At 32.1% G+C, this 13,631-nt stretch overlaps 1 protein-coding gene across 1 annotated transcript in view; it reads right to left on the minus strand.

Moving 5' to 3' along the window:
* The window catches only part of LOC129225790 (adenylate cyclase type 5-like), a 57,226-nt gene extending 51,272 nt beyond the window's left edge, over positions 1-5,954 (minus strand). Inside the window, exons 1-3 of the mRNA XM_054860300.1 lie at positions 5,352-5,954; positions 3,253-3,402; positions 2,159-2,280 (exon numbers count right to left, since the gene is read on the minus strand). Coding sequence (XP_054716275.1) covers positions 2,159-2,280; positions 3,253-3,402; positions 5,352-5,954 — 875 coding nt within the window. The remainder of the gene's footprint in view (positions 1-2,158; positions 2,281-3,252; positions 3,403-5,351) is intronic.
* Between the last annotated feature and the right edge of the window lie 7,677 nt (positions 5,955-13,631).

Genomic DNA, 13,631 nt, shown 5'->3' on the forward strand with positions numbered 1-13,631 from the left:
TAATATATATTTCGTGAAGATTAAATTTTCAAGCTACTGTAAATGTTATAGATGAGGATGATATTGAATTGCCCTTGCCGGCTTACAATGAATACGAGAATTACAGTGTTGTATAAGAGAAGAATAACGGACATTTTGGGGAGGAAAAATAAATAATAGATAATTCTTAGTAATATTCCATGTTCAAATGAGCTAATTTGTCAATTTAAACCTTTTTTTGTTCAATCCTCTTACCGTGTGTGTTTGCATTAGGGTGTCCGCCAAAAATCGAAAATAGATTTTTCAAGTCGCACACCCTTTTATATTTTCCTGCTTACATCGAAACAATTATAAAAAAGTTTCATATAATTTGAACAACTGTAACCAGTGCCAAATTAAAAAAAAAAAAATGTAGAAACTCGAAATTTCTGTTGATAAAACGTTGCCCCCCTATACCCCACATGCACCACAAAAACGTTTATTCAAATTATTACTTGGCCTAAAATTATAACTTTCTTCAAAAAATTGTTTTTTTTCGATACATATTTTTTAAAATTTATGGTAAATTTTACGAAATTACCAAGCTGAAAAATATCAACAGTAAAGTAGGTAATTAGCGTTAAATATAAATTTTTGCTCTCCTGCAATATTGAAGTCTTCCACATAGTACTCAAAGATACGGATTTTTTCAAGGTTAAATTGAATTTTTCATTTTAAATGCATTATTTTTTTGTTACTCATTTGAAAATGTTGATCTGAAAATGAGCTCGCTAATAATTTTTGAACTTGATTTTTTATTTAAATTCATGTGTAATTTTTTAAAAGATAAATAGGAAAAAAAATCAATTATTTGAAGAAAATTATAATTTTTAGGCCAAGTGTGGGGTATTCAAATGATTTTTAATTTGAATAAATATTTTTTGTGGTACATGTGGGGAGTAGGGTTTAGGGGCAACGTTTTATCAACAGGAATTTCGAATTTTTAAAAAGTTTTTTTTGGAGGGGGGGGGGGGGATCTAGCATACAAGTGCTGGTTTACACTTTCAGACGCAAGTCGGTACGGGTTGCCGTTATTCAACAAATTATATGAAACATTTTTTCAAATTGTTTTGACATAACAGGAAAAATATATAAGAGGGTATGACTTGAAAAATCGACTCATTTTTTGTGGGACACACTAAAACCACTTATTTTATTTCATTTTTTTTTACTTTTCTTTATTTACTTATTTTTTGAAAAGTAGCGAAGTAGCGACTACATTTCAAAAGTACTTTGTAGTTGCTACTTTTTAAAAAAAGTAGTTGTAAGTTAACTACATTTGTAAGAAAGTAGCTGTAGTTGGCTACCAAAAAAATGTAGTTTTTCCAACCACTGGTTTAAACATTAAGGCAAGAACACAGGATGAACAACTGAAATATTCAGTGAATGACACAGCATAGGTTTCTGTTATTCAGGGCACATGCCAAATTTGTACACCACCTATAACACATGGTGTTAAAAACACAAAAAAGCACACAATGGTTTTTAAAATCCAGAACTCCGTTTTCAAAATCGAGCTTCAATTCAGACACATAAGTATATTTGGCAACTGCCTCCTGCTTGAAGTCAGCTTCGCTATTGCAAAGTAAAGTTTCTTGGTGTGAAAATTAAGTTGCAGAGTTAGCAATTTGAAGCTTTTCTTGCCATACTTTTAGGATCACAAGGAAACAGGATGAAATAAAAATGATGGCGATATTTAAAATCATTTGAGTGATAATTTTGAAAAGTTTATTGAGGAAGTTACTTGCACCACAACATGACTCTTGGTGAGTATATGATAGTTTTAAAAACCCAGGAATCTGTTTTTGAATTTGACCTTCATCTAAAAAGCATATTTAGCAACTGTCTCCTGTGTGAGTTATAAAAAGTTCTACTATGCGAACATGTCTGTGCGTATCATGTAACATATTGATGAATATAATAAGAAATTCATTAAATGCAGAAGTTAAAAATACTTTCAAATATATTTTTTCTATATTAAATACATTATCAAAAGAAATCATGAATTTCATTTGACGAAACTTTCAATTAATTCAAGGATAATTTATATATGAAGAAAATGCAGCTAAATTATGAAGGTGAAATCAAATATCAGTTCTATTCATGTGAAGAGAAACATACCAAAAAATTTAGAACTTACCTGACATTTTCATGCCTTTGAATATAAATTTTATGAAACATTGTATCTTCAGGCTTATTAGCAATGTCTGCTTTCATTTCCATTGCTACATGTCTTGGTAAAACAGATAAAAGCAACCTTTCCTACAAATAAAAAATGCAGGATAACTTAAATAACAATTGCAACAGTTTGTAAGGTTAATTTGAAAAAAGTATAACTAAAGTACAATTAAATGAAATTTGGAGAAAAGGGTCTGGTCGACTTCATTAATGTATTTAAACAATTTTTGCAGCAGTAAGAAATTTAAAGAAAATTAGGCCAAACCCTGTTATTAGTTGTCTCTTTTGAACTTGTATATCAATGAAATGAACAAGTTTGCATAAAGTAAAGCCAGGGGTGTCCACCTCCCCTAAGAGCAAGGGTTCATCCCCTCTAAATATCACAAAGCCCCCCCAAATTAAAAAAAATGCCTGTCAAAACACCCCACCTAATAACTTCAATGAGGCAGTCTCTGCGCCATTACCTCCCCCCCCCCCCCCCCTGGTTAGCACACCTGGTAAAGCAATGAAAAATACTTGTATAGTAATGAAAAGAACAAGTTCGTATAAAGTAAAGCAATTAAATGTACTTGTATACTAATGAAATGAACAAGTTCCCATAAGTAAAGCAATGAAACTAATCAACAATTCTCAAATCCCAATAGGACTTAGCAAGTTCGGAAAAGAACTGCAAAGTGACTGTAAATGTGTTTAAAAAATAGACTCGATTTCGAACTTTTTTTTTGTTAAACAATTATTTTCACATTGTGATAGTAGAATGATGATGTAATCAATCAGAAAAACAAATTTAGACTGAGGTATTTGTCTTCATAAACTGAGATTATATAGACAAGCACACATTCTATTGGATCAAATAGTACAAATATTTAAAAAATATAAATTGTGCATTTTCCAGAATAACATGATACCATGCTTAAGGACATCTAACATTAACTCTCCTTATTTAAGAATACATTTCATATTTGAATAATGGTAAAATATGAGAATTTTGAAAGGAATGCAAATATTTTGTGCATACATTTGTAGATAAAGGATGATATAATAAGAAAAAAAAACCTGCTGTTGGTTCTCTCTTTGGATGTTAAGTCGAGCTTCAACACATTGTCTAGTTTCCATGAAAGCTTGTCTTTGTGAAGATTTACTTGGAAAATGAGAAAATATACCAGCAACATTCACAGCCACAAACAATAAGGAGCTTGCCAGCAACTAAAAACAAAACTTACAAGATGTGATTAAAGAAATAACAAAATCATTGAGTGTTTAAATCAATTTTTCATTAATTCAACTGGTTATAATACAAAATTATTTCAATAATAATAATTTTTAAAAATTGAAAGAGGATGAAATTGTCATGAGTTTCAAAATTTTTCAAATGAAAATGACAGTCACAAAGCCAATTAATTACCCAATGCTTTGCCTGTTAACATTTTAAATAAGAATTTCTTGAATGGAATCTTGAATATTATCAAAAAGAAATACAAATATTCATACCTTGAAGATTAAATCATATACAGTATAACACCGATTTAACGATACCCTACTTAACAATTTTCTCAATTTAATGATACATTACACTATTCCAAATTTAACGGCATTGATGTATACATGCTCCTTGATTTAACGATATCCCTTGATTAGTTGAGAACTTTTTCCAGTCTCTTGAAAATTGTTGAATTGGGTTATACTGAAAACCAAAAAAGTGATACATGTGTCAGACCCCCCCCCCCTCCCATTTAAACAACCAGTATGTATTTTAAATACAACATGTTAAATGATTAAAAACACAATTTTTTTTTAAAGAAAAATATTTAAAGCACGAAAATTGAATCAATGATTGGTCTTAGGTTTTATCAATTGGAAAAACTGAAGGGAAAAAAACCCATTTTGTTTTAAATCCATCATGTTATTTTTTAAAGTTTCTCATTATAATAAAACTTGCAAATTAAAATCCGAGACTCAAAGACATGCATAAATATGTATTAAAATATCGGCAACCAAAGCAAAACCATAACAATAGTTTATTACCAAGAAGGGAAATTATAGCTCGAGCACCAAAACATTGTTAGCTTTAGGTCCCAGGATATAAGTATCTCAGAATACATTATTATCTATATCTGATTAATATACATAGCTGCCAACATATCAACTTTAAAAATCTTACAATGCATACCGTGGATGTATTTGTACACTTTTTTAACCAACACACAACCAACCGTTAAAACTAAAAGTATTATATTTTCAAATCTTTACTTGTAATTAATCAGCACAGAAAAAAAAAAAAAAAAAAAAACTGGATTCACAAAAGAGAAACGTAGGATTACAAAAAACAATTAGTTTCAAAAAGGCAGGCCTGTGCATTTAAAAATTTAAGAGTACAAGTCTGTACTTTTAAAATATTATCTAATATTTTTCTGTAAAATGCATCATTTAATCTTTATCTTTAAAAATATTCTTTTGGAAGAAACTAATAACTTGCTGTATTATCATACTTTTTCTTTTGTAAATTAATGCAGTCAGCTGCTTTTGCTGAAACTACTTTAACTGGAACTTAAGATTTCTTTTGTTGCTGACTTAGCAACATTCAAAAATTTTATTTCAATAACTTATTTAAAACAATAGTTTTTTTTTTTTGGAAGTTCTAATGATTAAAATGTTATCCAGGTTATTATCAGACAAAGAACTGCACAGCTGTGTCTTTGCCTTTCTGACACTACTGAATATTCTTTTGCACTCTGCATTGCTGTGAGGTTGGCTAGAATGGAAAGCATAGCAAAGGAGAGCCTTTAATACTTCAATGAACCATTGACTAATTTCTTCAAAGCAGCCTATTTTTTATCTATCCTCTCCTTTTCTAGCACAACAGCGGGCAAATCATCTATTTGTACAGAGCGAAATTAATTTTGGAGCTTATCTTAGGCTCTTCATCTGCAGTTTATCTATTGTTCTGAAGCAACATAAAAGGAATCTTACAATTATGCCAAAAGATGTTACAAACTTACAATACCTCCAAAAGTCTTACAATGTAAGGCTAAATCTTACAAGTTCGCAGCTATGAATATATGAACAAAGGACAATATCCTTTTTATATACATTTTAAGCAGGAATATTGGAACATTTGGCAAGAAATTAAAAATGTTAATAAAACACTTTGGTACCTGTTTCCAAATGAAGGGATCTGAATCATTGACAATGGTGTAGGATATCAACTGAACAACTGAGAGCAGGATGCCACATATGAGACACTCAGGCATGCGCACTGGAAGAAGAGTATAACCAAAGTACACAAAAAACACAGTACACCAAATGCTGGACATGGCGATGGGGACTGGAGAATCAATGACTACTAGGACAACAGTAATAAAAAATGAAACCATAATGGTGTATGAAAAAACAAATAAATAAATTTGGTTAAAAAATGACTGAGTGCTTAAAATTGCCATGATTAGATACAGTGTCACTAATATACCAAATGTTATCCCATGTGTAAGAGATCTGTGATCACTAAGGGCATAATTAAATACCAGCATAATGCTGCCCACAGCACATACTATTCCTAACAGAGCAGTCAAATTTCTTTGGTTCAAATGTAGGAAATAACGCTGGTATAAAATCTCAACTTCAACATTCTTAAAACGAGGAAGTCGAAAGGCATCCAAGCAAAACCGATGACAGTTCCACAAAGACAGGTATTTGCGATCAGAGCGCAATTGGCTTTCCTTTGCTGATATCTCACTGATGGAACTCCCAGAAGAAGCCATTCTTTCAATAGTTGAGAAATTGTCATCCCAACAAAATATTTAGGTTCTGTGGGCGAAGACAATTGCTCAATGTATGAGCATGTATATATTTTCTCATTAAGTCACATTTAAGTTAATTATGACATTTACAGCAATGCAGAGTCCACTGGAAATAGTAGTAAACAACTTGTGATAGGAACATATCAATTGCAGTGGCATTTTCAAAGAAATGAGTACCTGAAATGAAACAAGAATTTAAGTTAAGTTACTGGTGAATAAATAAAAAGAACACAGAAACAAGCAGTTATAAATTACACTCATAAAGCATAATTCAAGTATAGGCACATACAGTTGGTCACCAAGAGCACTGTGGTACCAAATTCACTAAAAGCCCCATGCTAAATACGAAATTTTTACATTTCAGGATCATTACTTAAGAGATAAGTAGTTCAGTGCTGGGGAAAATGCTGGAGGGGGAGGGGGCTATTTAAAATAAAAAAGTATGGAAACACAGTTCTCAGTACCCTCTCTGGACAATGCCACTCTGTCCCAGGTGCCATAAAAACACTTCTTTACCGAACTTCTAATACAAACAGGAACTCTAGTGACTAGGTAAATAACCAAAGGGAATTGGGGCTTGCTGAGCCCTTTAAAGATGGAACAACTTTGTCTTTTAAACCTTTTTTTAGCATTACTGTCCAACCATGGATTGCATGGAATTTTCAAATGTCCAGATAATATGAATCTATGTGAATAAGGGGGAAAGTAAAAAAATTGATACACGTATTCCGCTCATTTGAAAGAGACTCTGCTTCTGCAAAAGTGACATCAGTAAAAAAAAAAATAGATTCGTACATTTCCGGCTGTAAAACGGATGTTTGTCTTTCCATACAATCTGTGGTCAGACAGTACAAATAAATATATAAATGTCACAACCAGTAACAGGCTCTAGGTCCAGCTAGGCTGGTTGGTCATAGTCAGTTTATTAGTCTCCAATATAGATCAAATGGCCCTCTTTGAGCTATCCACCCCCCCCCCCCCCCCTGCTCATTACCGCCTCTTCCGGTCAGCTGTTACAACTGTCCACAACCCTACTAAAGAAGTAATTTTTTCTAATTTCTAGGTTAGCCAGATATTTATAGCTTAAAACAATGACCCCTCTTCTTGCTTTGCATGCAAAAATTTAACCCGTTAACACAGGGGCGGATCCAGACAGAATTCTTGGAGGGGGCAATTCGGAAAAATATGATGCTTTGGAAATTTTTGAATGTTACAAATATCAATATAGCTCACTTTTAACCAGAGCATTGTTTAAGGAATTTTTACTAGGCGACACAAGTTCAGCATAAAGGCTGTAACCGTCCCAGTAATTTTCCTCTTTTCTTAACAAACGTGCGCATATATCGTCGCCTCAAAGTGGTATTCCTGTAAATCAGTACTTTTTGTTCTGAAGCGACTATAAAGGAATTCTGATTTAAGAGGAAGCCGATATGAACCAAAGGGAGTCCGGAGGTTTCTCCCCCGGAAAAGTTTGGAATTTGTAGTCTTAAAAACGCATTTTAGACGATCTCTGGTAATGTTAGGATAGAAAAGATTTGGTGGCGCTCCCCTGTCTACTTTTCGAAATTGTAGCTCTAATGCAGTTTTAGACGATCTTTGCTGATGTTAGAGGGAGGAGAGATTTGAAGGCCCATCTAAGGAGCATTTTCGGATTTGTAATCTTAGAAATTTATTTTATTTGTCTTTCTTAATATTAAGGACTCGTGTGAGACTCCATCCCCCGCCCATTTTTTGAAATTGAATTTTTAAAAACGCAATCTTCAATAATGTTAAGAAGAGGGAGGTTTGAGGGTTCTCTGGCAGTTTTTTTCTTTTTTTGCAATTATAGAGCTATAAACGCAGTTTAATATGATCTTTTCCTGATGATACGAGGAGGACCCGCACCAAGAAATTTTTCTAATTTACAATTGGTCTTAAAGATGCATTCTAATTATCTTTGATAATGGTAGAGGAGAAAAGGGTTGGAGCACGTCCCCAGATATTGTAGCTTTTAAAGGCTGTTTTAGACTGTTTTTGGTGATGTTAAGGGGAGGAGAGATTAAAAGGTCCATCTCAGAAAATGTTTCTAATTTATAGACTTTAAAGCACCATTTAGACTGTCTTTGGTGAGGTTAGGGTTTGGAGAGTTTTGGAGGTCCACTTAGAACGGAAAAAAAATTGATTTGATTTTTTTTTAAATTTAAGCTAAGAAAGAGGGTTTTTAAAAAATTACTTGAAACTTCCTCAGCGTGGGTTTATGACTCCTCCGCATTGTTTGGATATTCATGTTAGACTTCGAGGAATAATAAGGATTTTTTTTTTACTATTTAGCTTTAAAAAAGGCTTTTAACTATTTTTAAAACTTTCTTAGGGTGACCATGGACCCCTCTCATTGTTTCCCTTATTGTTATACTTTGTATGCATTATGAGGGAATTTTTTTGCATTTTTGCTCAAAAAATGGAAGTTTTAACTATTCTTGAAATTTTCTCGGAGGGGGCCATGGCCCCCTCCCTATATCCACCCATGCGTTAACATGTTAGATAAATTTAACAACTGAATCATGTTACCTCCGACTCTCCTTCGCTCCAGTCCAGGCTATAGGCCTATTAAGTCAGGCCTCATAATCTAACACAAGTAAAATTTTCACTTTTTTGGTACATCACTCACTATATACTCAATGTAAATTATACCAAAAAAACAACAAAAATCACATTGTAAAATCATTAATTGTCAAAGTCAGAGTATGGGGACAACTGAGCCCCCTAAATGACAAGACTGGTCTCTTTAGAAGCTTTCTTTTTTATATCTTTGCTGGATTAACTTCGTGAAATCTCCCCCCCCCCTTCCCAGTCATTTACATTAGTGTTTCTCTCACATCAAAAAAGCAGGGTGATTTCTGATAAAAGGTCACTTTCTCAAAAGAATTTTGCAGTAGAAAAGCAATTTTATTCAGCATTATTATTATAAGTGCATATAAAATCTACGGATTTTCCCTTGGCAGTTAATGTCCAAGGAGTCATTATTTTCTTAAACAATAAATACTTTTTAAATGTTTCGCTGGATAAATTATACCAAAAACTGAAGAAATTCAGATTCATATTCAAATCAAACTCAAATCTATTAATGAGAAGACCAATATATCTGTAGCAAAATTTTCAATTGAAAATTGATCCTTGCTTGAAAAATTAATAAATATTATGTTAAAAGTCTGAATCTGCAACATTTATAAGTATTAGGAAGAATAAAGCAAATAAATTTTCAAATCGGAAATTAAGTTCTATAATTTTTAAAAGCTGGATTAATTAACATTATAGTCATGCACAGAATCTGACAAATCATAGGTGAGTTGATGACTAGTTCTTTCGGAATAAAAATTCCTCAGAAGCCATGTTACACTGAATTTTCCTTATACATTCTGAGAAATAATTTGTCAAGCACATAAAAGTTTTTCCTGGCTCCAGTGTTGCTCTTTGCTGATGTTTTCCAGTGGGTTAGGGAAACTAAAAAAGTTACATTCCAATACCTGGCTAGTAAGAATTTTTACCTCTTAAGGAAAATTTACTTTTGTATTCAAGTTTTTTAAACTTCAAAGATCAAAGGGGCAAGGAGGATGATTTGAGAGAAAGTGCAGGGCACCACAAAAGCCCATTTAAAGAGGGCAGGGCACAGCACCATCCTCAAAAGGCCAGGGAAAAACATTATTTTCGGGTCAAAATGATTTTTTATTTTTTAAAGTAAAACAGATGAAATTTAAAATTAATATTGTGCTTACATTTAAAAAAAAAAAGATGTAGAAAAGAAGTTAAAACACTTTTACAATACACAGAAGGGCAAAAACATTTCCAGAATCCTTTTTTTTTCATGAAAGATAAATATTTTATGCTTCAGGTGGGGTAAGAAGGGAGCTTTTAACAACATCAGTTTCATGAAGAATTTATTATGGATCAAACAACTTTCAACACTCCTCGTACTTCTTACAAGATCTGAACAAGAGTAGAATTTTAAGAAAGTTTTAACTCAAGAGCACAGACATTATTTACTTAAGAGGGGGGAGGGGCATAAGTCCGTTTGAGTACATAAAATACTCTGTATTAAAACCTTAGCAAAAAGGCCAAGAGTTGTTAAGTTATTGTCTCCAACCTTTTTTTGCTGCACTTCTCGTTTAAATATACACAGCAAAAGGGTACCCCTAAGGGTAATGAAAGCCCTCTGTCAAGAATAGAACCCTCCAAATTTCACCAAAAAATCTCAAATTAACCCTTTTTAAAATGTTAAATTGTGTTCTGCCATGTCCCTTTGGTGAGCACTCCTGCCCAATATTTTATATTCAAAGTTAGTCAGAATTAAATCAAAAAAAAAAAAAAAAAAAAAAAATCAATGAAAATCTGAAATTTTTTTTTAAAAATGAAAGAAAAAAAGTCGACTTGTTTAAAGTTGTTTTCTAAAATGTTGAAAAAAATTTCAAATTAATAATTTTTACATAGCTTGCTACAAACAAAAAATGCTACACCTCCTTATTCAACATCATTAAATATTCTTAAAACAATAAAGAAAAGAAGAAAAAAACTTTGTTGAATTTTACTCCAAAGTTTCAAAAAAAAAAAAAAAAAAAAAAAAAAAAAAACGAGAAATAAAAGAAAGAAAAAGGAAGGCTTTTTTAACAAATTGAATTTAGAGTATAAATTCTATTCGATATTGAAAATTTAAATTGTTAGTAAGTAAAATTTTGTTGTTAGGGAGAAAAAAAAACTTTACTCAAATGGATTTGTTTGTATTCACATTATAGAGGCATAATTGTTTTTAACGTTGATGGGGTAGCAATAAAATATTTTGTTAATTTACATTATGGAAAACTCCTAAGATCATATTTTTTTTTTTTTTTAGAAATCGTAAACAGTGCATTGAATCATCTAAATTATAAGAAAAAACACTTTAATCATTTTTATTAGCAAAAGCAATCAGAATTATTTAAAGATCTCTGAAAATGTTTATGAACTTTGTACATATTTTCAACAGACTTGTTATGAAATCTTAAGATAAGAAAAAGAAATAAATAAAAAGACTCCAAAAATCTAAATCATATCTTATCTCTTTAGAAAAGTTCTGAAGCGAGTGAACAGACAGAAAATTAAATTGACATTTTTAATTGACATATGTAACAAAATATTAACAATTAAATTTCACACTAAAACTATCCTTCTCATGAAACGTTTTTTTTTTCCGAAAAAATTTTTTTACCTATAAATTTAAAACTTTTCATAAAATCTGCAAATTTTTAATATGTAAACAATATAAATAACATTTTAAATGCAAAGCGGAGGAAAGTTTAGAAGTTGGCCTTTTCTTAGATAAATTTAAAAAAAAAAACTACGATAAACAGGCATGGAAAGAAGGAAAACATTACTTTCTTGATGGTTATTATATTAACATCATTTGAAATAAAATATCAATATTAAGAAACACCGTACGAAAATTTAATATTCAATCGCGTGACTTTCAAAAATAACAAAAAAAACTAACAAAGTTCTAAATTATTGTACCGACATCAGGATTCTCCCACTGCATCACTTTAAAACCACTTGTTAAGCAATTATTTTGCAGGTCTGCACACTAGGAAAGGAACTCATAATTGTATTTTCGCAGTTCCACAAAAAGCACACATGAAAACGGCTGATTCTTGCACGTGTCGTTTTAAATAATTGATTAATTGAAACATCTTTTCTTCAACACATGTCCACTTACTATTATCGGTCTGAGCTACTGTTGTCCACAAATCCACGCATTCTTATATTTTTTAAATTCCTGACAAGACGTCTGCTTCTTGAATTCGTCTACTCCAAATCTGATCTGCTCGCGATTCTGTCTCGTGTCTTCCTATTGGGCACTCGAAGAGGAAATAAAAATAAAACAATTCTAGCGACTACAGCTCCACTTTCGGCGATTGTGGAAAGTTTCGAACAAATGATGAAAAGACGAAAAGATAGCAATTTGGTCATCATGTTAGATAACTTTTCTTACAATTTTCTTTCCTATCATTGTTGAAAAAGGTCGTTTTTATGCTGAAATAGTAGATTTCTTCAAGCAATTTTATTCGCATTTAGGTTCCTAGAATGAGTTGAACTGAACAATATTAAACGATTTCTTTATGATGTTTGTAAACAATAGATGGTAAGTTTAAGCGCATGCATTTAAAAATTTGTATTGTGCTATTGCCTATACGTTAAAATATTGCATTAAAAAGTTTATTAACTCGATTATATCATCGATTAATTTAGTCCTTTAGAAACAGTTGCAATAGAGATATTAGATTTTTCTGTACTGGATTTGATTTCAAATGATTATGCAACTTGAAAAAATGATTGTAGCCTTCTCTAAAATTGACACTATATGAGGTCTTAGTGCAGTGAAAACCAGACCCGTCAATTAGGGGGGCCAGCAGCCCCCTCCCACTCGTCTTTGAAAAATGTTCTTTCACGTAAGTAGGACTGATTTTTGCTGCGTAAGTAAATTTACATTGATAATATTCCCTTTGTCCCTCCCTCCCCTCCCATTGGAAAAATTTGAAACGGCGGGCCTGGTGAAAACGTGCATGGCCCATATATTTCATCTATGAGTAATGGCATAAATTAAAGCAATCATATAAAAAATGATATTCCCTCATCAACAGGTTGCAGCAACTTACAAATGTCAGTCATCCGTGGCAACGTCGCGAATTAACGTTGCAGTGACGTTTAGTTATGTCACAAGGTGACCAGTCACAAATAAGACCCCTATATATTCGCAACTCCAACAAACTATAGGGGGCACTGCAGCCACCGTCTAATGGCGGATGAAAAAGGTAAAACAAACGCATGCCGTAGCGTAGAAAATGCTAATAAACCAAGTAATTTTTGTTTGTATGCATGACTTTTGTTTTATTCTTTTTAAAATTAATTTTTAAAGTCTTGTGGATATTCTGGCCCACGTAGAAAGAAATGAGAATTTAAGAATCATTACTAAACGTTAGAAAATTAATGCAAATTTCGTAGTTCGTAGTTGTAAGCAGCCATTTCCCCGATGTCGAATTCCATATTTATCAATTCTAGATGGAACTACATTTTAATTGTGGCCATAAGAGCACTATAAATATTTTATGTAACAAAACCTTTGTTTACCAGTGTTATCCAAAGAGAAAAATGATACTTCTTTGCAGGGGTGCCTACAAGGGGGATTATGGCACAAGTTGCGCCACCAAAATTGGGGGGGGGGGGGATTTTTTAAATTTATTTATTGATTTATTTTAATTTAAATTATTCATTTTATTTTATTGTATTCTGTTTATATTTCATTTCATTTATTTATTACTTTCTTCTATATCTAATATATAGAAGGAAGTATTGGATTCGTGCAAATTTTCGAATTTCGAATTTTGATGGATTCGAACGTTTTGAGGTGTGCTGAGTCCATTTCGACTATTTTTGGATAATGTCTGTCTGTCTGTGTGTGTGTATGTGTGTGTGTGATGTGTGTGTGTGTGTGTGTCACGTCTGTGTGTGACCAGTTTTTTGTGGCCGCTCTACAGCAAAAACTACCGCATGAAATCGAACGAAATTCGGTACACATATGTGCCCTTATGTGAACTTGTGCCCATTGGTTTTTGGCGCGAATTTCTCCAAGGG

Source organism: Uloborus diversus, chromosome 7, assembly GCF_026930045.1.
Source record: "Uloborus diversus isolate 005 chromosome 7, Udiv.v.3.1, whole genome shotgun sequence".
In the NCBI taxonomy this organism is placed as follows: Eukaryota; Metazoa; Arthropoda; class Arachnida; order Araneae; family Uloboridae; genus Uloborus; species Uloborus diversus.